This window comes from Bubalus kerabau, chromosome 11 (assembly GCF_029407905.1).
Source record: "Bubalus kerabau isolate K-KA32 ecotype Philippines breed swamp buffalo chromosome 11, PCC_UOA_SB_1v2, whole genome shotgun sequence".
In the NCBI taxonomy this organism is placed as follows: Eukaryota; Metazoa; Chordata; class Mammalia; order Artiodactyla; family Bovidae; genus Bubalus; species Bubalus kerabau.
In genome coordinates, this window is record NC_073634.1 from 73,702,336 (window position 1) to 73,728,212 (window position 25,877).

Genomic DNA, 25,877 nt, shown 5'->3' on the forward strand with positions numbered 1-25,877 from the left:
AGTCTGGGTCTTCACGACTCTAACCTCAAAGCTTTTGCCATGCTCACTCCCTGCTGACCAGTGGCCACTTCTGATCTGGCTAGTAGAGGGCGTTTTCTGAAAAGAGCTACAGAACTTTCATTTGTACCTTCTTCTTTTTTAGCAGGCTGGCTTATTTGGTTTATTTCTTTTTAACTTTAAAAGGTCCAAATTAATAAATAGTCCAGACTTGAACAAAATTCTTGAAATCTGACAATCCATAAAAAAAATTCGGTCTTTGCCCACTCAAACAGTGCATTTGATGACAAGCCCTTTTGAGGCCTAAAAATATGATGCTAAATCTGTCATTTTTCGTTCTTTCTCTCCTTTTTTTCTTTTTATTTGGGGGGGGGAGGTTATATAAAATTCCTTCTCTTTCAAAATTTTACATTTGCAGACTTGCAGAATTTTATATACATACACATGTACACACAGTTTTCTTTTACATGTGAAATTTATCAAATCCAGAGTCTTACAAATGTGTCTGAAATGTAGGCGGCTCTCCTATAAAACTCATGAGTTGTCATAATATGGAAAAAAATAGTTGCCATTTCTCTGTGTTCCTGGGGACCGGGCAGCCGTTATAAACCATCGTCGCAGTGGATAGTATAGTCTTAGTTTCATACTTATAGATACACATGCACATAGAAAAGTCTGGAAAGATATATGCTAAAACATTATTTATGCTTACTTCAGGATAGAGGAGATTATGGATGATTTTTAGTTCAATGGGCATTTCAAGGATTTTCTGCTATGAACATAGATTATTTATATGCATTTTTAAATTATTATAATAAAGACTATGTAGCCACATAATAAAGATCAATAATCAAAAGTTAAATGAGACTTCTCTTTATGACATAAGAGAATAACATAGACCAGATTTACCCTCCCACAATAAACAATTAGAAAACCAAACAAAACATATGAAACACTTGTTCAGACAATGGACAACAGGTAGCACAGTGAGTCCTAAAGAAAGGAAACAGATGAAGTTAGGCTGGTAGGAGTCCTCACTTTCTTCCTGGAGGCACCCTCCAGACCACACAGCAGGGACAGAGAACCCCAAGCCAGTGTGTCGAGGAGACAGAGATGGGGGTTCAGAGAAGCTGAGATACCTGGAAGTTTGGAAGTTGAAGGACTGAGTTCTGATGGAGAGAAGTAGGGAGAAAAACAGCTAAAACAAAAAACAAAAAAAAAAACCTTCCCAGGAGTGCCCTTGAGTCTTTACTGAATACAAGATGTTCACAGGTAGAATGAAACTCCAGGCTAAAGAGCTACCAAGAAACACTGAGCTGAACTGCTCCCAGAAATTACACAGCACTTAAGTTTTAACTAACCAGGAAGGAGAGAGTCCTTGTTGATGATAACTCAGGGCATTCACTAGGGAATTCAGTAGGACCATGTGATGAATATCTCAAACCCCAGAGCCATCACTAAAGAAATAAAACAGAGAAGTAGAGCAAATTAGCGAGTAGTGAAGATAAAGTGGAATTTTTAAAATATTCACCCAAAAGTCACAAAAAGAGGAGGAAAGAAGGAACAAAGAACAGAGGAGACAAATAGCAAACAATTAGCAAAGTGGTACACTTAATCCCAATCATACTGATGACTACATTAAATGTAAACAGTCTAAACATTCAAAAAAAGGAAAAGAGAGTCAGACTGGGTAAAAGCCAGGTGTAAGTATACGCCGCTGACAAAATGAAAATGAAAGTTGCTCAGTTGTGTTTGACTCTTTGCGACCCCATGAACTATACAGTCCACGGAGTTCTCCGGACCAGAATACTAGAGTGGGTAGCCTTTCCCTTCTCCAGGGGATCTTCCCAACCTAGGGATCGAACCCAGGCCTCCCGCATTACAGGCGGATTCTTTACCAGCTGAGCCACCAGGGAAGCCCGAGAATATTGGAGTGGGTAGCCTATCCCAGAGTGGATCTTCCTGACCCAGGAATCAAACAGGGGTCTCCTGCATTGCAGGCAGATTCTTTACCAACTGAGCTACTAGGGAAGCCCATGCTGCTTACAAGAGATACACTTTAAAATTTAAAACACAAGTTAAAAGTAAAAGGATGGAAAAAGATTTTTGTGCAAACAGTAAGCATAAGAAAACGGAAGTTGTTACATTAATATTAGATGAAGTAGACATTAGGATAAGAGCTATTACCAGGTATGAAGGACATTTCATGATGACAAAGAGGTCAATTCATCAAGAAGATACAGCAATCTTAAATGTGTATGTAAGAAATAACAAAGCTTAATATACATACAGAGAAAAATGGAAGAATTGAAGAAAAACAGACAAATCCACATTTATAGTTAATACTGCAATAGACTTCTTTTGATAATCAATAAGAAAGTAGACACAGAAAGCAGAAAACCTGAACAACACTATCAAACAATTTTTAAGGGGTATATACTTATTTAAATATTTATTTATTTGGCTGAACTGGGTCTTAGTTATGGCATGCTGGATCTTCACTGAGGCATGTGGGGTCTAGTTCCCTAGCCAGGGATCAAACCCAGACACCCTATATTGGGGGCGTAAAGTCTTAGCCACTGGGCCACCAGGGAAGCCCCTCAAACAATTTGACTGAATTTGTATTTACAGAACAATCCAGGCTTCCCTGGTGGCTCAGTGGTAAAAAATCCACATGCAATGCAGAAGATACACATTCAATCTCAAGGTCGGGAAGATCCCCTGGAGAAGAAAATGGCAACCCACGCCGATATTCTTGTCTGGGAAATCCATGGACAGAAGAGTCTGGTGGGCTACAGTCCGTGGGGTCACAAAAGAGTCGGACATGACTCAGCGACCAAACAACAAACGCAAGCGTAAAACACTCCAGCCAACAAGAGCAGATACACATTCTTTTCAAGTGAATAAGAAACATTCACCAAGATAGATCATATAACTGGGCCCTAAAACAAGTCTTAATAAGAATTTAAAAATAATTTACAGAGAGGAATTTCTCTTACCACAGCAGAATTAACTTAGAAATTAACAAAAAGATCTTTGGAAAGTCCCCAAGTATTTAGAAGTTAAAGATCACACTTCTAAATCATCCCCGAGTCAAAGGAGAACTCACAAATTGAGCCAATATTTTATAATAACTTCAAATGGAGTATAGTCTATAAAAATATTGAATCACTATGCTACACACATGAAACATATAATATTGTAAATCAACAATAGTTTTTAAAAAGGAGAACTCTTAAGAGAAAAGAGAAATCCGAGAATGTTTTGTGTTGATTAAAAATGAAAACACAGCCTATCGAAATTTGTCGGATACAGCTAAAGGAGCACTGAGAGGGAAAGTTTAGCTCTCAGTGCTAAATAGGAAACAACAAACTCTCCATCAACAGAAGGGATAAACAAATTGTAGCATATCCATACAGTGAAATACCATTTGGCAATGAAAAGAACAAACCATAGATACATGCTACAACATCAATGAATCTCAAAACATTCAGTTGAGTATATTTCCTTGGAAGCTCAGCAAAGGAGACAAAGACAAAGAGAACAGACTGTGGATACAGCAGGGGGAGGAGAGAGTGGGACGAATTGAGAAAGCAGCGTGGAAACATATACGTTACTGTATGTAAAATAGATGACCAATGGGAATTTGTTGTATGATGCAGGGAGCTCGTCCTGGGGGGCTCTGCAACAACCTAGAGGGATGGGATGGGGTGGGAAGTTCAAGAGGGAGGGGACATATGTGTACCCATGACTGATTCATGTTCAGTTCAGTTCAGTCACTCAGTCGTGTCCTACTCTTTGCGACCCCACGAACCGCAGCACGCCAGGCCTCCCTGTCCATTACCAACTCCCGGAGTTTACCCAAACTCATGTCCATTGAGTCGGTGATGCCATCCAACCATCTCATCCTCTGTCGTCCCCTTCTCCTCCTGCCTTCAATCTTTCCCAGCATCAGGGTGTTTTCCAATGAGTCAGCTCTTCACATCAGGTGGCCAAAGTATTGGAGTTTCAGCTTCAACATCAGTCCTTCCAATGAACACCCAGGACTGATCTCCTTTAGGATGTTAGTGTACAGTAGAAACCAACACAATATTGTAAAGTAATTATCCTCCAATTAAAAATAAATAAATTAAAAAAATAATGCTGCTATATCTGCTCAATGTTATGTGGCAGCCTGAGGGGAGTTTGGGGGAGAATGGATATATACATGTATATGGCTGAGTCCATAAGAGTCCAAAGCTCCAATACCTTGGCCACCTGATGTGAAAGCCAACTCACTGGAAAAGACCCTGATGCTGGGAAAGATTGAAGGCAGGAGGAAAAGGGGATGAGATGGCTGGACGGCATCACCAACTCGATGGACAGCAGTTTGAGTAAGCTTCGGGAGTTGGTGATGGACAGGGAAGCCTGACATGCTGCAGTCCATGGGGTCGCAAAGAGTCAGACACGACTGAGCAACAGCAGTGCTGGGCCACTTTGCTCTCCACCTGAAACTGTCACATTATGAATCGGCCACACTCCAATACAAAGTAAAAAGTTTTAAAAACAGAAAAAGAGCACACTTATTGATTTTATTTATATGAAGCTCTTTGAAAGACAGCTAGCTATTCCATAGTGTCAGAAGGCATATCAATGGTTGCCCCAGACTTGTTAGGAGGGGGCACATTTGGGTCAACTGGAAATAGGCACAAGGGAACCATTTGGGGTGATAGAGGTTTCCTATATCTGGGTCGAGTCATGGTTATACAGGAGTAAACATTTGCTGAAACCTATTTACCTATACACTTAGAATGCTTTTATTGACTGTAAATTATACCTTGATAAAGTTTTTTTAAAAACTACTCTACTCATAGTGGGACAGTGTGTTACTATCTTGCCTCCTGATGAGCTGCAATGTAAAATGCACAGCATCACCTTTGGTGTCTTCAAAACTATTAAAGCTAAATCTAATCAAGCCTTAAGATCCATGCTGTTTCATACCACAGCTACCAGCTATGTGTGGCTATTTAAATATAAATTAATGAATACAAATTAAATAAAATGTAAAATCCAGTTACTCAGCCACACCGGCTATATTTTAAGTGCTCAGTGACTACATGTGGCTAGTGACTACCATATTGGACATTGCAAAGGACATTTTCATCATCACAGAAAGTTCTGTTGGGTAATACTGAGATATAATATCCAGATTATAGAAAATACAGAGAGAGGGAAATGTATTAAACCCACAACAGTGAAACAAATCCAGCACATGTCTCATTCTATTAATACAAGACAATAAACCCGGTCTCTTCAATGTGTCATGTCAGAAAAAACTAAAGGGAGAAAGGGGAGGAGTCAGTCTTAAAGTCTCAAGTAACCAAAGAAGATTTAATAGAGGATTCCCTGAAGGTCTAGTGTTAGGACTCTGCAGTTTCACTGTTGAGAGTATAGGTTCGATCCTTGGTCAGGGAACTAAGATTCCCACAAGCTAAGCAGCAAGGTCAAAAAAGAAAAGACTTAACAACCAAATCCAATGAGTGCTTTTGACTATCCTGGCTTGAGAAAAGCCGACTATAAAAGATATTTGGGCAATGATTGGGAAAAACTGAATATGAACTTAAATATTAAAATATTTAAGATATTAAAGATATAAGATATTAAAAATCACTGATTCTTTTGGTGTAATATGGTATTGTGATAATGTTAGAAGTCATAATTTTTAGAAAATTTACACTTAAGTATTTAGGAGTAAAGTGTCATGACATCTCCAATTCACTTTCTAAAAGATCAGCCAAAATAAACACACACACAAATGTAGATGAAGTGAAATATTACAACAGTTCAACCTAAGCAGTGTGCATAGAGATAATGATACTATTCTTTTAACTTCTGTGTATTGAAATTTTCATAATGTGGGAAAAGAAGTTAAGGGAAAAAAACTTTGCCTCCACACTGACATTGACAATGTAAAGTCCTGGTTTTCATGGACAAAGTCTACTGGGGAAATTAATGTAGTTGATGAACAGTATTGTGATTTTTCTCTGATTTTGCCTTATTCTTATTACTTCATTTTTGAAGGAAATGCAGGGAAATATCAATTCAAGCTTTCTATGCTCTGGAACCGAAGAAGGCAATGGCACCCCACTCCAGTACTTTTGCCTGGAAAATCCCATGGATGGAGGAGCCTGGAGGGCTGCAGTCCATGGGGTCGCTGAGCGTCAGACACAACTGAGTGACTTCACTTTCACTTTTCACTTTCATGCATTGGAGAAGGAAATGGCAACCCACTCCAGTGTTCTTGCCTGGAGAATCCCAGGGACAGGGGAGCCTGGTGGGCTGCCATCTATGGGGTCGTACAGAGTCAGACACGACTAAAGTGACTTAGCAGCAGCAGCATGCTCTGGAACTCACTCTCAAGGTGGTTTCCCTGATGGCTCAGATGGCAAAGAATCTACCTACAATGCAGAAGATCCAGGTTTGACCCCTGGGTTGGGAAGATCCCCTGGAGAAGGAAATGGCAACCCACTCCAGTACTCTTGGCTTGAGAATCCTATGGACAGAGGAATCCATGGGGTCACAAAGAGTTGGACACAACTGAGCGACTAACTTTCTATACTCATGTTCTGGGATTCAGAGACTAAGAGCTGCTGCTGCTTCCCTGTCAGCTGAGCCCATTGTCAGACTGGTGTTTGGTAGTCCAGGATGGAGGTAGACCGGTTGCCTGCTCCATGGGCGCTGCCAAATCAATGTATCTGGGGTTACTGGCCCACAGCCTAGACATTCTATCTCCTCTGAATTGAATTCACTTTTGGTCCCTCTCATGATACATGCTGCTGGGCTATAGATATTCAAGGTTCTGTTTTGGGACCAGGACACCAGAAAAGAGAGCTGGAAGCACCTCAGAGCCTTTCTGGGCCAAGACCAGAGGTGGGGTTCAGAAAACACAAGCCCCACGTCATGGGAGTTTACACAGGAAGGGAAGCTTTTCCTCAAGATGCCTGGACTGCGATAAGAAATTTGCACAAAGCCAGGCTGACACCTAGTGGTTATTTTCTGCATTGACATCCTTCTAACGAGAAAGTGCTGTGTTAAGTCACTTCAGTCCTGTCTAACTCTGTGAGGCCCTTTGGACTATAGCCTGCCAGGCTCTGTCCATGGGATTCTCCAGGCAAGAATACTAGAGTGGGTTGCCATTTCCTCCTCCAGGGGATCTTCCGACCCAGAGATGGAGCCCATATCTCTTACAACTCCTGCATTGGATATAATGTAAAAATACATTTCTTAAGTCTCCTGCATTAATGTAATGTAAAAATACATTAAATTTAATACATTAAAAATGTTTAATACATTTTAATGTATTTTAATACATTTTTAAATACAAATGTATTATTAAAATACATTAAACTTTTTTAATGTATTAAATTACATTTAATGTATTTTTAAAATCCGTTGTTTTACAAGTAATGACATTCATTGAGTAAACTTTGGAACATATCAAAAAGCATAAAGAAGGAAAATAAAACGTTAAGAGAGATAACCATTTGTAATGTTATATTGTATCTATATCCTTTAACTATTTTCCTCTTTTTTAAAATGAATATTCCTAGCATTTTACTTATTTAAGCCACTGTATGCCACACAGGATTTTAGTTTCCCGACCAGGGATCACACCTGTGCCCCCTGCACTGGGAAGCATGGAGTCTTAACCACTGGACCCGCATTTGTATTTTACAATGTATTTTAAAAATTTTAATGTATGAAATGCATTTATGTGTTTTAAAAATACATCAAAAAGATTTAAGTTCACTTTCTTACCTGTGGAAAAGAGGAATTGTTCTTGCTTTGTCTGAATTTTTTTTAAATGCCAGAGATAGAAAGGGGTTTCCCTTGGAACATGTGCCCCTCCTCCTCTTCCATAAGGGAAAATGCGCAACAATTAATTGTTCCAAAACTCAGCCCTCTGCCAGGCGCTGTGCTCCAATGTATGTGCTCACAGCATCCTTGCAACAAACCACATTGCCCTTACTCTCCTGTCACAGGCCAAAAAAAAGAGGTTTATCGTCACCATGCTGCAGTGTAGACTCATCATCGGAGCTTCTGGTCCCACATCCAGTGTCTCCACAACAGACTGATGGATTGTATTAGTTTGCTCTTTCATTTCCCGGATTTGATCCTTCCACAAAAATCACCAATTAAGAGATTTTGCCAGTTGAACCAGCATGTAAATGTACTTAATGATACAGAACTACACACTTAAAAATGGTTAAAATGGTACGTATATTTTACCATAACAAAAGAATAAAAGTGAGGGGGAGCACAGACTTTGACAGGTTGGGAAGAACGGACTCAGTGGAAAAGACTGATGCTGGGCAAGACTGAAGGCAGGAGGAGAAGGGGACAACAGAGGATGAGATGGTTGGATGGCATCACCGACTCAATGAACGTGAGTTTGAGAAAGCTCTGGGAGTTGGTGATGGACAGGGAAGCCTGGCGTGCCGCAGTCCACGAAGTGACAAAGAGTCAGACACAACCGAGTGACTGAACTAAAAATAGTGAGCTTGTTTCTTAGTTGTGACCAGGTTTTGTGGTACTCATGGTCCCTGAACCGCTAGAATGCACCCTAACAGGCAGCCCTCAGTAGGTGCCTGAGGAGACCCAAACACCAACCTTCCACCCACAGTAACAGTCCTGTTTATTACAGGAAGGACCAGAGCAACACACAGGGAAGAATTCTGACCCTTTCAGTACAGACGATACACGGTCCACTACCCTCAGCTATTAAGACCATCCAGTTCATTTTTCCATTCCAATTCTACGCTCTGGTGCAAAGACAGTCTTCCAATTACAAAACTGGTTTTTACTGCGTGACTTTTCTGTGCAGGTCACCACCCAATATGAGCACTGCTCCACTTGAGAGATGTAGTGTTTTTCTATTAATAAATACACCATTTAAATATCAATTTCTCTTGGAAACCTGGCCAATGTTCTGACTGTATGAAATTATAACAGCTCCATGGAGGACAAAATGAAGTTTCTGAACCCGTGAGGCTGTGGCCTGGTTTCGGACCATCACATCCACACAGGGCCCGCTGAGGCGGCTGCCCAACAGTTGTCCCTGACCTCAGAGACTGCACTGCCAGGCAACCACGACCCTTCCCCTCTTTTAAACTAGAACAAAATATACAAGGCCAAAGGCAAGACTGTAACAAGATGTTTTCCTTCACATTTATTTCCATTAGGAAATCCCTTTTAAACTTCAGCATCCAATAAGTACAGTATCTCCTTGCCCTTTGAGCCATTATTACCTAGAAAGAACATGCCAGGCAATTTTCTAAGTGATGACTTTCAATTTTGGGATTTTTCGTTTGACACTCCTCACCTCATAAAGTGCGATTTATAATCACCCTGTTCTTCTCAGAACTATTTTCATATTTAAAAATGACCCACACATACACATGAATATTCATTGTACTGCTGACAAGTACAATTTCACTTTCTCACACCAAGTCAGCTGCCCTGTACAGAAGAGAGGGCACCACCCAGCCTATGCTTTCCTCCACACTGTTCCCTTTTGAATGATGCCTGCTAGTCCGTTTACAGTGCTGTGGTCTTTCTTTCTGCCAGTCTTGTGATCCAGTGTACAACCTGGACACCAGGGCCGGTGCTGAGGGGCCACTGAACAACACTGTACTAGATTAAGAGGAAAACGTATTTTACGCCTGAGTTGCTTTCAAACAAAGGATCAACAAGCAGCCATAGGAAGGACATCCCAAAACCCTGGCAGGACCCACCAAGAATATCAATTACTGCTCAAAGAAACTATAGCTGGGGGATGTCATGAATTCAAAGAAAATGGAAGAGCAAGCCAACCTCAATTTCGCCTACCTCCCCTTCATTCTTTGTGTCCCTTGGGGTTTCTCCTAACTCTGATGCTCGGGTCTCTTCCTTTGCATTCACTCCCTGGAGAAGCTCACCTGGTCCTGTGGCTTTACTGACACTTATGAAATCTCTCCCTCCACCCACTCATCCCCTCCTCCCCTCCCCACTGCCAAATCAGCTGGGAATGGATTTACATTCCCAACAGGTATCTGTAACTTAACATGTCCCAAATCCAATTACTGATCTTCCTTTCCAAATCAACTCCACCCACAGCTTCATCCTGGTCTCCTCATAACAAGTCATACCTGATTCCTCTCTTTTCCTCACACCTCACCAAAATCCTGTTAGTTCTAAACTAATCCCCGAAACAACCAATCATCACCAACCCTAGCCTAAGTCCCCATCACCTCTCACTTACACATTCTCCCTTTCTCGTTCTTTTCCAGTCACACTGGTCTCCTCTCATGGTTTCAACACATCAGGACATGTGCTGGCCTCTGCTCTTGCCATTTCCTCTGCCTTGAACACTCTTCCACTGATACCCACTTAGCTAACTTCCTCACCTCCTCCTAGTCTATGTTCAAATCTCATCTTCGCAATATGCCCTACACTGATCATGTGTTTTAATTATGCAACTGTATTCCCCCATACCAACTCATGTCCTTACCCCTTTCCCTGGTGCCTCAGACAGTAAAGCGTCTTCCTGCAATGCAGGAGATCCAGGTTCAACCCCTGGGTCCTTACCTGGAAAATTTCATGGAATGAGGAGTCTTGTGGCTCCATGGGGTTCCACAATCCATGGGGTCAGAGAGTCAGACACGACTGAGCAACTTCACTTTCACTTTTCCCCAGTCACAGTATCTTCTAACATACTGAATAGAATTACTTCCGCTGTATACCTTACACATGGTATATTGTCTACTGCTTTTTAAAATATTTTACTTTTGGCTGCGCTTTGTTGCTGCTCGTGGGCTTTCTCTAGCTGCAGCAAGCAAGGGCTACTCTCTAGTTGCAGTGCATGGGCTTCTCATTGTAGTGGCTTCTCCCGCGGCAGAGCGCACGGTTCTAGAGCATGTAGGCTGCAGAAGTTGTGGCCCATGGGTCTAGTTGCCCCTTGACACGTGGAATCTTTCAGGAGCAGTGACTGAACCCGTGTTCCCTGCATCGGCAGGTGGATTCTTAACCACTGGACCACCAGGGAAGTCCCTGTACTTTTCTGATAGAATGTCAGCTCTGTATCATGTAACTGAATGACAATAAACAAGCAACTAAATAATCCCTGACAGAGCAGGCGATCAGTATGTTGTGATTAAATGTACATGCTGAGAATTCACTTCCACAAGAATTATAACAGCCAGGCTTCCCTGGTGGCTCCAACAGTAAAGCGTCTGTCTACAATGCAAGAGACCCAGGTTCGATCTCTGGGTTGGGAAAATCCCCTGGAGAAGGAAATGGCAGCCCACTCCAGTACTCTTGCCTGGAAAATCCCATGGACGGAGGAGCCTGGTAGGTTACTACTGTCAATGGGGTCGCAAAGAGTCGGACACGAATAAGCGACTTCACTTCTTCATGTGTGTAAATATATATAAAATATATACATATATATCAATGTACCCAAAATGATCTCACTACATAGATCCCATTTCCGACCCTCATAAGGGCTTCAAAAGTCCCAAACCTAGAGCCTCACATCTACTTTCATCGAATACACTCATCCATACCCAGAATTAATTTTTACAAATTATTCTCAAATATTCTCACCTATTTAGTTTTCTCACCAAAAACATTTAAACAAGAATCTAATCATAAGGACCTTCTATAAGGGCATGTAGGACATTCTATAACACAGCTTAAATTATGTGGACTTACTTAAATATCAAAATCATCAAACACACAAGGGGGGATATTCTGGACTAACAAAGCAATGACAACCAAATACAGTATGTGATCCTTGATTTGATCAAGGGCAGAGCGTTAATTTTTCAAAATAAAAAAGCCAAGAAATATTAATCTCGGAAAAAAAAAAAAAAGACACCACCACATCCTCAAAACTCTTGACTGGATTAGGAGCGGAATACTCTCAAACTAGGAAACAGTCTTAGTAAGTTTGGGACTTAACTCTGGATTTGTCTAAAACAAGCAATAGTGAGCATCCACCACAGTTCTCCAGGTAGTCTGGCAGAGAGGAAATCTGACTCAGACCACTGAGCAGGGCCTGACGCATGACCACAAGCACCTCTGACCATCACAGCAGCCTCTGCAGGAGCCCGGCCCAGCCAGGTGAGACTGGGTCAAGGAACCACCACTGGCTTCTGAAAGTTCTTGGTTTCTTCACTTTGATACAAATTCTAGATTATCCAAAAAGCCTTGAAAGCATGTGCCTATTAATGCTAGTGGAACAAGATCCTTTTTTAAAAAACCTTCACACCACAAGCCCAAACCTGTGGCTGTGTCCCCCTACATACACCACAAGACAAGCACTGGGTAAAGATGAATATTTATTCACTTTACAAAGAGAATGGTATTAAATTGCCATAAACAGCTCCATTTATAGACAAATATAACTATACATTACACCAGTAGCTGACTCTAACTTTCCCAAGATGCTTGTATGGCTCCAGCTTACTAGTTGAGCATGGAAATCTGCCACGGAAGTGAGAAGTCCCTCAGAGATAATGGTGTTATGTTTTACATATTCACAGGTGGGAAAAATAAACCCATCTCCCCAGCCCTTTCTTAGAATTGAGCTTCCATCTGCATGTTCCCTACAGAGCACTGAGCAAATACTGGCTCATTCTTTAAAAAAAAAAAAAAATTACTGATAATTTGAAAAGGCTTTTGTAGCACACAAAATACTTCTTTATACATACATAAAAAATCTTGAGTCCGATTTATTTTAAGGTAAACATAGCCTAACACTGCCAAGAGTGGGTGATGAAAAGGAACACATTAAATTACGGAATTATAAAAATATTTTCTTTGGAAAAAAATTCCAACAAGGTTATCATTAATATCTAAAACCAAAGAGAAAAAAATAAACAATTGTTCTTTGATCCATTAGTAGTTTAAATAAAAATGAAAACCTCTTCAAAAGCAGCTGTAACTGAATCTTTTAAAAAGTTGCAGGTAATGAAGCACGTCTAAATCCGTACACTGATGATTCTTTACAGGCAAACTGCAGTCAAGAAAAATCCTTAATATGGCTAATTCTTTACTTTTTAATCATCATGATTTCTGTGTATTTTAAAAAAATATTTCACATGACAGCTTGAAAAATAAGTGGTTGTTTTGGGGAAGCACTCCAAATATTCAATCTGATTCAAATCAGATTACCACAGTTGAGAAGCTAGGAAAACTGGTGATTTTATTATTTTTTTAAATCACAATCATTTTTACTCCAGTTTTTAGTTTATCCCTTCATGTTTTATGAAAATGTACCAAATTAAAATTGTTTCACTAGTGCTGCTTCGTATCAGGATGTGATGAAAGATACCAACCTGAGACAGGAGCTGACTCCTTCATTAAAGTCCAGTTCTTGAACCCTTACATGGGAAATGTCTTTTCATTTATGTCAATTCTTGGCATAACCAATCATACTAGGATATTATATTATAAAAATATACCATATATTGGACACTCATGTCAGTACATTGCAGAAAATGTGTCTATTTACTGTGTAAAGTTTATTAACATTTGAATGAAACGCTCTTATTTACACAGTTAGGTCTAGGGTGCTCAGGACAGCAAAGTGGCATAGGAACCACCATTAGGAATTTGGAAATGTGCAGCGGTCCTTGGCATCTGTCAGAGACAACCCTCCCCAGGAGAACTCGGCAGCAGTGGGTAAGGTGAGCCAGTTTACACAGTTCGTTTGGCCTGTTCTTTTCTGTTCATTCTTCTTCACTTTCATTCTCAGGATCTAAATCAGAATCTCCATTTAATTCCTTTTCACTTGCCACATCTCTGTCCTCACCATTTTCTTCATCTTTGTCTTCATCATCCCCTTCTTCCTCTTCATTCTCTTCATCAACATCCTCATCTTTTTCACTTGCTTTCTCATCCTCATCTTCATCCCAATTATCCTGGTGGAAATAGTAAGCAAAAGAAAGCATGATTGAAGGCCTCATTCTTACAGAGTACAAGGATATAAGGCATATACCAGGAAACAAATTACTCACATCAGAATCCTTATCTGCTATTTCATCATCAGATTCCTCTTCAGAAGATTCTGTAAGAAGAGGGAAACCTAGTTTTAATGTTGTGATCAAAGCAAAGGGCATAGCACTGAAAGCTAATAAACGGAATCAGACTCCTGAATTTACTTTTAGAAATGTATTTAGCTGTCCTCCATCTAAGAAGGATTATGTTGTACTTCTAAAAGGAGCACAATGTTATGCCAATTATATCTCAACAAAAGAGGGGAGGAAAAGTGGGATCACAAAAAGTGTAATTAATTCAGGTACGTTTTTATGTTCTTCAGTTATGTTTTATAGCTTTCTCTATAAAGGTTTTGCTTCATTTTTTAGAGGTATTTCTAGATAGTTTTGGATGCTGCTGTGAAAGGGATCTTTTTTCCTAATACATTTTCTGAATGGGACATTATGGACATACAATTACTGGGACATAATAATGCTACCAATTCCTTTTTTGCTAGATCTTGGTATCCAGTAAGCTTGCCTATTTGCATATCTTAATAACAGTGCAACTGCAGATTCTGCTGTATTTTCTATGTGGAGAAGAAAAACAACTGCAAGGTCCAATGTTCCAGAATTAATTTCTTTCATAAAGTACAAGGCAGGATATCCAGAAGTAATAAAAGGTACACTATTGTCTTGTTAATGACTTTATGGGAATGCTTCTAAACCTTATGTCTGATGTAGATTTATTAAGGAAACTCCCTTACTTAAAATCCTAGGTTGCTTAATATATAGTGCTCGTGGTAATCTGTTAATGTGGTAATAACTACAGTGATAAGGTTTCTTGATGCTAAATCATGTTATAATCTTTAAATACATTCTACTTGGCAATGAAACATGATTTTACTTCTATAATTAATCTGCTACTTAGGATATTTGAGGATGGCCTAAAATGCTATTTTGAATACATTTTTCTGGTTCTGATTCATAAAATGCCTGAATTGTTCATATATGACAAAAAATGACTTGTTCCTTAAAAGACTGATAAAAGTCATTTATAAAACCTGTGTCTGGTACCTTGTGAGGAAAGATTTTGATTAAGCAAATTCAAAACTATTACTTCAAGGTTTCTCTAAGTCAATTTTGGTCACTGAAGCTTCCCAAGAAATTACCTATACCATCCAGGTTTTCTGTATCTGCATGGCTGTTCATGGTGTTCTTCTATTTAAATCTCTTCCATACCTGATGCTCTTTTTTGTTACTCTATTTGTGCCCTCTCTTTCATTTGATCACATTTCTGCTGGTTTCGCCAAGGGCTTGTCCGTTTTATCAGGGAAGGTGTGCCAAAGCACGATCTTACTTACAAGTCACAGAGTTGAGCCAATGTGAAAATGAATTGTTTAGCATATACCCTAAGTCTTTACCTTCTTCATACACCAACTTTGCCTTCTGAGCAGGACAAGTCGTTTCCTTTGTTTTCTCTGACGCTGTAACCTGAAAGACAATCAAGTGCTATTGTGAAGTGGAATGTAAATTTATCTCAAGTATCACACAACCTTCCCAACAGTAAACTCACCCTCACCCTCATCCATGTAATGGATGACCTTAACATGATGCAGTTCAAATACCAGGCAAAAGGCAAGTGCATCAAATCCAAGAAAGAATTACTCTGTGTAATTACTCTGAAAATGCTTCTCAGGTAAGATTTCCTTCTGTGACCAAAAGCTGTAGCAATACCCTGCGACTCTTGTTCACAGCACCACAACCACTCGAACTATATTAATAACTGAAACATTGATGGTGACGAGTTAAAGTTGACACAGGTACAACAAAGCTTACTTACTGTCAAGTACATAACACTGCCTAGTTAAAAATTAGGTCTTCATCTACCAGTTTTTGTTTTAACTGAAATAGGGCACTTTCAACAGCCAGGCAAACAATCCTTATTCCTCTCTCCATTACTCTCACATTCAAATGTTTGGCACAAAACAATCTGATCTACTCACTTGTGTGATTAGAAGGATGAGCTTTCCATGAAGGTGGGAGAGCTTCTGAAAAGTTTTTACTCTGCTTTCCATTAACTGGTACAGTGTCCCCAGCTGGGGTACCAAGTCAGGCAACTACAGAAAGACGACAATAAAAAAGATACTTTGACACTATCATAACAAAACATAGATAACAAATATATAAATCATGCTCACATATGCCTGCAGATTCAGCCCCAAGCAAATGTTTGCACGTCTAGCAGCAATGGCAGCCTGTCACATAGCCTAGTAAAATCTCAAACTTTCAGAGGCCTAACTGTACTAACAGCAAAAACAAATAATACATTTTTTAAAAAGAATGATACAAGGTCAGGAGAAACTGCAAGGCAAGACAAACTGCAGGCTGGGGCCTCTTTGTGCTGATCATATTATTTTTGAGAACATTAATATAAAGGAGACACTAAATAAAAAGTACCCTCAACCACATATTTCTTAAAAAGGACTTCACTCTGAAACTTCCTCTCTGATATCACAGGATCAACCTCTATCATTAGGTCCCAGTAGCTAGAGCAAGCTCTTCAGAGCTTCCAGAGACCCACAGGACAGAGTGACAGACTACAAAGCTGACCTTAGAGTATTTCAAACATACTTCCTGTTAATGAATCCTCTGACTTATGCTGCAGAAATTAAAGCAGGAAATTATTTTATTCATCCCTCCAGAGCTGTAGAAATAGGGACCCTACTCTTTGCCCTTTAACTAGCCTTTACTTGCCCTCCTATCTGGCACTAAAGTAAATAAGAGTATTTCATTCAAATGTTAAACAGTGAAAATGAGTGTGTGTACATTACTAAAGCCCCCATGCCTAGCAATCTTTGACTTAAGAGAAAGTGCTTAAAGATACCTGATAAGGAAGAAATTAAGGCAAGGTGGAAGAAAAGCACTGTTCTCTGAGGAAAGAGGACTGTTTTGGGCTGCAGAGTCTACCCCATACTGTACTTCCACAGTCTATTCTGCCCTGACCTACGTTATACATCTACCATTCCAGTAGTTGTAACTTAAGGGTTGAATCCAGAAGGCATTCACTTCAAGTCCTCCTAAGGCTCTTTTCACCTCTAAGCAATTCAACAAGGTCACAAAGTAAAGGCTGTACTATGCTTGTGGTGATCTCTCCATCCCCATCACCGCTCAACCACCACCCCCATCTCCCAAGGCTTCCGTAAGCTAGGAAAACCAATATGCATTTTGTTTCCTGTCTCTTCCCCCATTTTTACTCACTGACAGAGATCACCACAGACATACAGAGAACAAACTGCCAAACTCAAAACAGGTTATCCAGTAGCCTTTCCTATCTCAAACTCCTGAAGGAAAAGGAGCCTGAGAACAAGGGACAGTGATCAGGCAAGAATAGAGTGAAACTGTGTTAAGAAAAGAAGAGCTATAGTTTAAACAGCAATTAAGAATTTTCAACTCTCCATTAAAATCTTTCAAGAAAACCTACTGAAAGATGCTAGATAATCAAATAAAAGGAGGAAAAGGCCAACTGCATGATTTTATTTCTAGTTTATTCATTTCTGAATTAATGATGTGGTAATAACACAACTTCTATTATGAGATATACAACTATTTTTTTTTTCTGGTGCTGCTTTAAGATTTTACACTCCCTCCCTTACATCTGTATAGGTAATAAGGAGCTGAGAGTAGCCCCAGCGAAACGTCAGGTACTAAATATTTATATAATTTTTATCACAAACTACCCATTTAGCCTCCTGAGGCAATGTACAACAGAAATGTTAACACGGGGGATAGAAACTTTTAAAAGTTACTAAGCTTTTTAGCAGGAGGTGGAGAGATACATACAATGTAAAGATAATTTTGCTAAACAGGTTGTGTATATAGAAAAACATCTGAAGGCTCCCATGTAACTTTTCTCCTTTCTGCATTTTTTAAGCTTCTCTACAGAATATATATTACTTCTAAAATCTGGGTCAACAAAAGACCGGTTTATAAAAGGTAACAATGATAATATGACATTGCACCTGGGAAAACACAAAATCTTTTAAAAGAAGCGGCTGACAGTTAAAGGGTAGATGGTTTTTGTTAAGCCATCACTTTATAATCCTTATCAAATTCAAACTATTCAACTCCAAATGAACAGACTTACTGTGGATAAGTAGGATGCATGGACCGTTAACACACATTTTAGCCACTGAACCATTAAAATAGCACTGAAAACAAACAAACAAACAACAAATCAACTAACATTCACAAATCCAAAAGTAAATACAACAGAGTTATAAAGAGCTAGAAAATGACTCTGCTAAGTTGCTTCAGTCGTGTCCAACGCTGTGCGACCCCAGAGATGACAGCCAACCAGGCTTCCCCGTCCCTGGGATTCTCCAGGCAAGAACACTGGAGTGGGTTGCCATTTCCTTCTCCAATGCATGAAAGGGAAAAGTGAAAGTGAAGTCGCTCAGTCATGTCCGACTCTTAGCGACCCCATGGACTGCAGCCTACCAGGCTCCTCCGTCCATGGGATTTTCCAGGCAAGAGTACTGGAGTAGGGTACCACTGTCAACCACTATTGAATATGACAGTCCTTTCATCCTTTCACTGGGTCTATTTGAGGTCTGTGTAATATAGGAATCTCTTGGGGAAGGGAGAGGGGAGTAAGATGGACTAGGTAACAGGACAAAAACCCCTTCCTCTAAAAATAATTCAATTCCAGATATAAAACTAATGTTTTACTTCATAATTAGCTGATACCAAGGCAGTAAACTGGGCTCAGTTGACACTGCATTTTATGCTCATGTATCTGAGCCCATCTATTCATCATAAGGTACAAACAGCAAAAGATTTCCAAACCAGCATGAAGACAAACATAGGCCAAAAATGTAAGTCAGGCCCTAATTAATGAACTCTTCAACTTTCCTCTGTGAGCTCCAAAGTCTAATGGAGTCTATCAGGAAAAACAACTTAGAAAAGAAAAAATATATTATAGACAACTGATGATGCCATCAGATCAGATCAGTCGCTCAGTTGTGTCCGACTCTTTGTGACCCCATGAATTGCAGTACACCAGGCCTCCCTGTCCATCACCAACTCCCGGAGTTCACTCAGACTCATGTCCATCGAAGTCAGTGATGCCATCCAGCCATCTCATCCTCTGTCGTCCCCTTCTCCTCCTGCCCCCAATCCCTCTCAGCATCAGAGTCTTTTCCAATGAGTCAACTCTTCGCATGAGGTGGCCAAAGTACTGGAGTTTCAGCTTTAGCATCAGTCCTTCCAAAGAAATCCCAGGGCTGATCTCCTTCAGAATGGACTGGTTGGATCTCCTTGCAGTCCAAGGGACTCTCAAGAGTCTTCTCCAACACCACAGTTCAAAAGCATCAATTCTTCGGCGCTCAGCCTTCTTCACAGTCCAACTCTCACATCCATACATGACCACAGGAAAAACCATAGCCTTGACCAGACAGACCTTTGTTGGCAAAGTAATGTCTCTGTTTTTGAATATGCTATCTAGGTTGGTCATAACTTTCCTTCCAAGGAGTAAGCGTCTTTTAATTTCATGGCTGCAGTCACCATCTGTAGTGATTTTGGAGCCCAGAAAAATGAAGTCTGACACTGTTTCCCCACCTATGTCCCATGAAGTGGTGGGACCGGATGCCATGATCTTTGTTTTCTGAATGTTGAGCTTTAAGCCAACTTTTTCACTGTCCACTTTCACTTTCATCAAGAGGCTTTTTAGTTCCTCTTCACTTTCTGCCATAAGGATGGTGTCATCTGCATATCTGAGGTTATTGATATTTCTCCCGGCAATCTTGATTCCATAGTACAAGCTTAAATAATATCTTTGAGAAATCAACATCCCCTGCGTGTGTGCTAAGCTGTTTCAGTCGTGTCTGACTCTTTGCGACCCTATGGACTGTAGCCCGCCAGGCTCCTCTGTCCATGAGATTCTCCAGGCAAGAATACTGGAGTGGGTTGCCATGCCCTCTTCCAGGGGATCTTCCTGACCCAGGGATCAAACGTGTATCTCTTACATCTACCTGCACTGGCAGGCAGGTTCTTTACCACTGGCACCACCTGAAGAGGCCCATCAACATCCTATCTAAATGTTTAATCATCAAATTAACAAAAGATGACTCATAAGATTTAGTTATATAAAATTGTTTCCTTATAGTGTCTTTTAGCAACTACCAGAGACTGAGCAAGTTCTACAAATGGCCAGTTTTACACATCATGATTAGGCCTAAATCATTAAAAATTAATCCACTAAATGGCCTGAGTTGTTTTCTAAAAGAAAGGAAAAAAACTCTAATACAATCTTGAAAATAAGAATCATTCCATTTAAAGTAAGTGCAGAGATCAATATTTCAAAAGAGTTTTATTAGAATTTCGGGCTACCTACTATGTAGTAACATGCTGTAAGACATTGCTGTTATTAAACAATCACATTTAAAATATTTATAATATCAAAGCAATTTAGGTTGCCCAAACGTCTTACCTATTAGGATGTCCTTGTAATCTCTTTGTAAGCTGAGGAAAAGAAAAACAGTATTAGTCACAGTACTTCAGAGCCAGCCAATCCCCCATCAATTCACACGAAAACATATCCAGAGAACCAAAGGAAAAGAACAGCCATATTAAGAAATCATTATTCTTGTTTCCTAACTCCTAAATGTTTGACATTTTAACATCATCTAGGAATACACTCCTAAAATAACAGTAATTATCTGATAAAAATCTAGGCTAGGATTTATGAATGAATGTCCAAAATAGACACAAAGACAGAAAATAGATTAGTGGTTGCCAGAAACTGGGGAGTAAGGACAAACGGGACGTGACTGATGGGTGCAGGCTTGCTTTCTGGTGCGGCAGTTGTACAGCCTATAATATACAACACTGTACACTTTCAAGGTATGTAAATTATATCTCAATTTTTTAAATATATCTAAAAAAATCTACGTTAGGAAACTTTTGGCTGAGGAGATCTAGTGGTCATCTATCACCCACTCTTAAGCACCCTGCTCGCTTACATACTGCAAATCCATGTCTGGATTTTCATCTTCGAGTCACAGCATTAGGACCTTAGAATGAAAAGTGTACTCAGTTACCTCTTGCAACAACGGAATAACAGCATGCAGGGGCATCCTTAATACAGTTCTCTTTATTAAGTTTAAATTCCTAGTTTGAAGTACTTTCTGTGAGGGGGAAAAAAAATATAAATAAGCATACTCAGAAACTAAGGACACTACAGGAAATACTGTCAGTAAAAATGATCTTAAAAACCACACAATGAAGAACTGAACTTTAGCAAATAAAGGTTGGGATTAAATGAAGAATGCACTATTTCATATGGCTATCAGACAAGTATAGTCGGCAAGTTACCAGGACATTTACTCCTTGGACTCTTTACCTTCTAGCTTTCCCTTCAACCCACCTCCCTCAGGCAACTACTGAACTAAATATTTGGTTTGCATTTTCTAGAATTTTTATATAAATGAGAGCAAGCTATATGTACTTTTTTGCCTGGCTTCTTTCTCATAGCGTAAGTTTGAGATTCATCCATGTTGTTGATGAAGCAATACACATTCCTTGCACTGCTAGATAATAGTTTGTTTATCCCTTCACATGTGGAGAGTTCTTTCCAGCTTGGGGCTGGTATTCCTGTACAAGTCTTTGTATGAACACTGGTTCTTGTGGTAAATACCTCAGGACAGAATGGCACATTCTTGTGGTAGATGCGTCCTTAAGAAACTGCCAAACTATTTTCCAAAGTAGGTGTACTATTTTACCTCCCACCAGCAAGACATGAGAGTTTCAGTTACTCTGCATACTCCCCAACGGATGGTACTGCTTTTTAACTTTTAATAAATCTAGAACGGACAGGTAGCTGTCATCTCATTGTGGCTTTAATTTGCATTTATGATGATTAATGATGTTTAATACCTTTATATGCACTCACTGGCCATTGGAGTATCTGTGAAATATCTGTTCACACCTTTACCAATTGGTTTTTATTTGAGTCTCACAAATGAGTTAAAAGAGTTCTATAAATTCTGGATATAAGTTCTTTGTCTGATATATAAGTCGCTTTTTTTTCCAACCTATGGCTTGCCTTTTCATTATCTTAACAGTGCCATTTCAAGAAAGCAGCTTTTATTTTTTATTAAATCCAAGGGACCAATATTTCCCTAAGTGTGGATTTTGTTGGAATATAGTTTTAAAGAAAGAGAAAAAATAAAAGTTTACAAGATAATCAGCCAGAGGTAAATATTAACTGGATATTTGATAATTTTAAGGAATCATCATTTCCTTTTTTTAGGTGTGATAACAGATTGTGGTTATGTTTTTAAAAGGAACTGCTATTGTCAGAGTTGAACAGGGGTATATTTGTGGTTGAAATAAATAATAGGTCTGAAATTTGATTCACTATAATCTGGGGAGGGGCGTGGCAAACAGATAAGAACAGGTTGGTTAGTGTTGATAATTTTTGAAACTGAGTGATGGGTTCACTGTGGCCCACTGTACTATTACAAGATGTTTCTTTAAAAAAAAAAAAAAAAAGATAACTGATTCACTTGTACTACTAAGGAATTTTTCAAAGCACAATTAAGTAAGCTATGATGGCAAATAAGTTATATTTTTTAAAACACTGTCAATTGTTTTCTGTAGCTTATTTTTCTCCAAATCCTCACCGAGGTTTCTACACCATGTTAAGACTAAAATCGACCTCCCGAGATACATACACTCACAAACTGTTTTGAAAGTGATTTTAGGTTTTCACATATGTCTGGTTTCCCCCCTCATTTTACAAAATCACCTTAAACATAGGACATTCCCATTTAGATCAAAATATAAAGCAGAGAAACACTATTCATGGGTTGCCTATTCAAGTCACATCTATACTAAGTGGCACCAAGAGTCACTAATAACAAATGCGCTTAGCAAATGTAAACCTGCTTTAATCTAATCAGGTAGTGCTTAAGTCCATTTTTTTTTACACTTAAATTTTCTCTACAGACCACTTTCAAATTCTGGAATTTAAGAGGACCGAATTAAGCAACATACAAGCAGTCACCAACTTACAAACACAAAAATAGCAAATGCCTCCCTTTTATATACCCCCAACCCTCTTGAATTTTTCCCTCAAACCTCCTATCCATTGCCAAGGTTCCACCTCACCGCCCCCTCTCACGGCCAGGGGGAAATAAGTTTCTGGAATCCAGAGTAAAAACTCAGGAACGCATTTTCCTACAGAAAAAAATATAAATTGTGATCTAGAATGCTGAGTATTATAATTCAGCTACACAACGTTTATAAAGGCTTTTGTGAACTAAAGCCTAAGAACCCAGTAACAAGTCACAACAATATTTCTATGAGAAAATGCATTCCAGGTTCAAAATAACTCAATTCAATCCCTTTGTAGGTTGGTGACTGTCTGTATAGTGCCACCAAGAGATAGACATTTGACTAAACTCACAAAACATTAAATTCAAGACAGTACATGACTATTCACTCTGTAAATGTGCTGTCAATTGCCTTCTAAGAAAAATTAACCATCTTATTCCTTTAAAAACTGCTATAATACTTACATTTAGAATTTCAAAATCATTACTTTCTAAGCCCTGTGTGAGGAGAACTGGAAAACTATTTGTCTGTGGAAGGTCGTCCTTTTCTTTTTTTGAAGCTATATCCAGGGCTCCCAGGCGTTCTTCAATGCTAACCTACAGAACATAAATGACCAGTTAATGTTGCATCAGACAAGACCTAAACCAGTTTGGTCAAAGTACTCTGTGTTTATGTCTCAGGAGACAAAAAGCTCTAACTGATTCACACCTCAACACTGAAAAACACAAACATGCTCTTTCTCATTCCAATAGAATCTCATCACCATAAAGCCAATGTGGCACACAAGTGTAATATCTACAGTCCACGGTCACAGATTTTAGGGGGGAAGAAAAAACCTGAAAAATCACAATTTGAGAATTTAATTCATAAAAATCCCTCTGTAACATTCAAAAAAGAGAAGGGTCTGGCATCTGATTACTAGAGCCTACGAAAAAACCTATAATTTCCCCCTTCTATAGTTTTCTATAAAAGCTTCCCCCTAGTATATAACTTTCTCTTGCCATCAACCTCAAATCTCTTGCTAACAAATATTATCGAAAGAGCACAGATTCTCCCCCAAATTTATAAGATGTCTTCCTATTTTCCTTTTTATTTGCTACAGAAACTCACTTGTTCTTAACCAATCCCTCTGAAAGCAAATCTAACAACTATGTTCTGCCAGCCCCTTGGTAAATGAATCAAAATACAGATGTTCTATTATTACCAAAACAAACAAATATGCTTTGGTAAAGCCTCCTGTCTGGGATATGTTTTACAAAAAACAATTTTTAAAAGGTAGGATGAAATTAAAAGGTTGTATCCAGGCCAAGCTAGAGAGAGTTGGCCATTATTTTTACATACAGATACCATGTTATTGAGGAATAATTTTTATGATTAAAGCTAGACATTTAAAATCAGGTAAAGAAACATAACATTCTTTCTCTAACGATAAAACAGTTAAAATTTTAGATTATTTAGATAAGAGTGACAAGTGAATGGAAGACAAAAAAAGAGGACTTTTCATTGACAAGAAGAGTAAACCATAAAAGGATTTTAAAAGTTGCAAAAGAATGAAACTTATAAGTGCTTTAAAAGATTATAACGATGATCACTTTTAAAGACTAACTAGCACTAAACCAGCCAGGAATGCTCAGACAGCCAAGAGAAAAGGCATCATTGGAACTCAGCAACATGCGAAACCCAATGAAAATCATCACAGCAAGTCCTGGTTCAAACCACAATTACCTTATACAGCTAAAAATTAACATATGGCCAGAAGAGCACCCTCTTTAGTTAACAGAATTTTGTCCTCTCCATTTTCTGAAGTCTTCAGCTTTGGCTCCATCCAATACATTCGTTAGATTCTCCCAAGTCATCTTAAATTTCAAACTAAAAAATGGTCAGAAGGATTGTATTACCTCCTTTTCCCCCAATTTCCTCTTGCTCTCTACTTCCTTGGTCTGTGGAGGAGCAGGCTTGATAGCTGCGTGATGACCAGGTATCCCAGGCACCAGAACTTTTGCTTCAGAATTCATCACTGGTGTCCTCACCTGTTACACAGGAATAGGAGGCATGTGACAAAGGAAATTATGTCTTTAGTCCTTCTAAGATTTATCCCCAGTGAGAAAACTAACAGATTTTAAAAGGTTTTTCTACTAAAAAGTTTAATACAACTAACTCAATAGGATATGAATTAAAGATACATTTTAACTGAATATGGGCATTTAAGTACAATCTGAACATTCATGGTTTTAAAGCTTTCAACACCAGATAAGAGAAAGAATCAAGAAAAACAAAAATCTACCTATTACCTAATGACACACTGACTTAAAAACGTTAATAGTGAAGCTGTCCCTTTTACTACCTTCAATAATTGATCTTTGCCAGCAATGCTCAGACAGCCAAGAGAAAGGTGTCATCTCTGAAACTCAGCCAGAAGCGAAACCATATGGATGTCATCATAGCATATCTTGGTCATTAGACTGCCAAACATGAGTCTACATGTAGATGCCACATTATATTCAAAATAGAGCATCACAATAATGCTCTTATATATGGTATTTAATTCCAGCCCCATCACGGATTCAAGTTTTATTTCACCCTGAAATACAACAATCCTTTCAACAAAGTTATGCTGCTTTTTAAGTACAGAAACTGATAAAAACAATTTATCAACAAATCTGATCTTTATTCAGTGATACTGCATGGGGGGGATAGAGGAGGAAGAATTAAATCCAAGGTTTTCAACTTCTAGTCACCTATCCACTGATTCATTCAACAAATTAA

The 25,877-nt window shown here is 39.1% G+C and overlaps 1 protein-coding gene and 3 non-coding genes across 4 annotated transcripts in view; all 4 read right to left on the reverse strand.

Annotated features, from left to right (window-relative positions):
* Positions 1–1,841: 1,841 nt before the first annotated feature.
* TRNAY-GUA (transfer RNA tyrosine (anticodon GUA)) lies at positions 1,842–1,913 on the reverse strand. Its single transcript has one exon. It is a non-coding gene; the product is annotated as a tRNA-Tyr (tRNA).
* A 10,423-nt stretch (positions 1,914–12,336) lies between these two features.
* The window catches only part of WDR43 (WD repeat domain 43), a 38,689-nt gene continuing 25,148 nt past the window's right edge, over positions 12,337–25,877 (reverse strand). Inside the window, exons 10-18 of the mRNA XM_055540609.1 lie at positions 25,010–25,141; positions 23,576–23,707; positions 21,095–21,181; positions 20,485–20,516; positions 18,142–18,205; positions 16,001–16,114; positions 15,419–15,488; positions 14,037–14,086; positions 12,337–13,940 (exon numbers count right to left, since the gene is read on the reverse strand). Coding sequence (XP_055396584.1) covers positions 13,749–13,940; positions 14,037–14,086; positions 15,419–15,488; positions 16,001–16,114; positions 18,142–18,205; positions 20,485–20,516; positions 21,095–21,181; positions 23,576–23,707; positions 25,010–25,141 — 873 coding nt within the window. The 3' untranslated portion in view covers positions 12,337–13,748. The remainder of the gene's footprint in view (positions 13,941–14,036; positions 14,087–15,418; positions 15,489–16,000; positions 16,115–18,141; positions 18,206–20,484; positions 20,517–21,094; positions 21,182–23,575; positions 23,708–25,009; positions 25,142–25,877) is intronic.
* On the reverse strand, positions 24,738–24,813 carry LOC129623919 (small nucleolar RNA SNORD53/SNORD92). Its single transcript, XR_008700668.1, has one exon. It is a non-coding gene; the product is annotated as a small nucleolar RNA SNORD53/SNORD92 (small nucleolar RNA).
* On the reverse strand, positions 25,481–25,558 carry LOC129623918 (small nucleolar RNA SNORD53/SNORD92). The gene has a single exon (XR_008700667.1). It is a non-coding gene; the product is annotated as a small nucleolar RNA SNORD53/SNORD92 (small nucleolar RNA).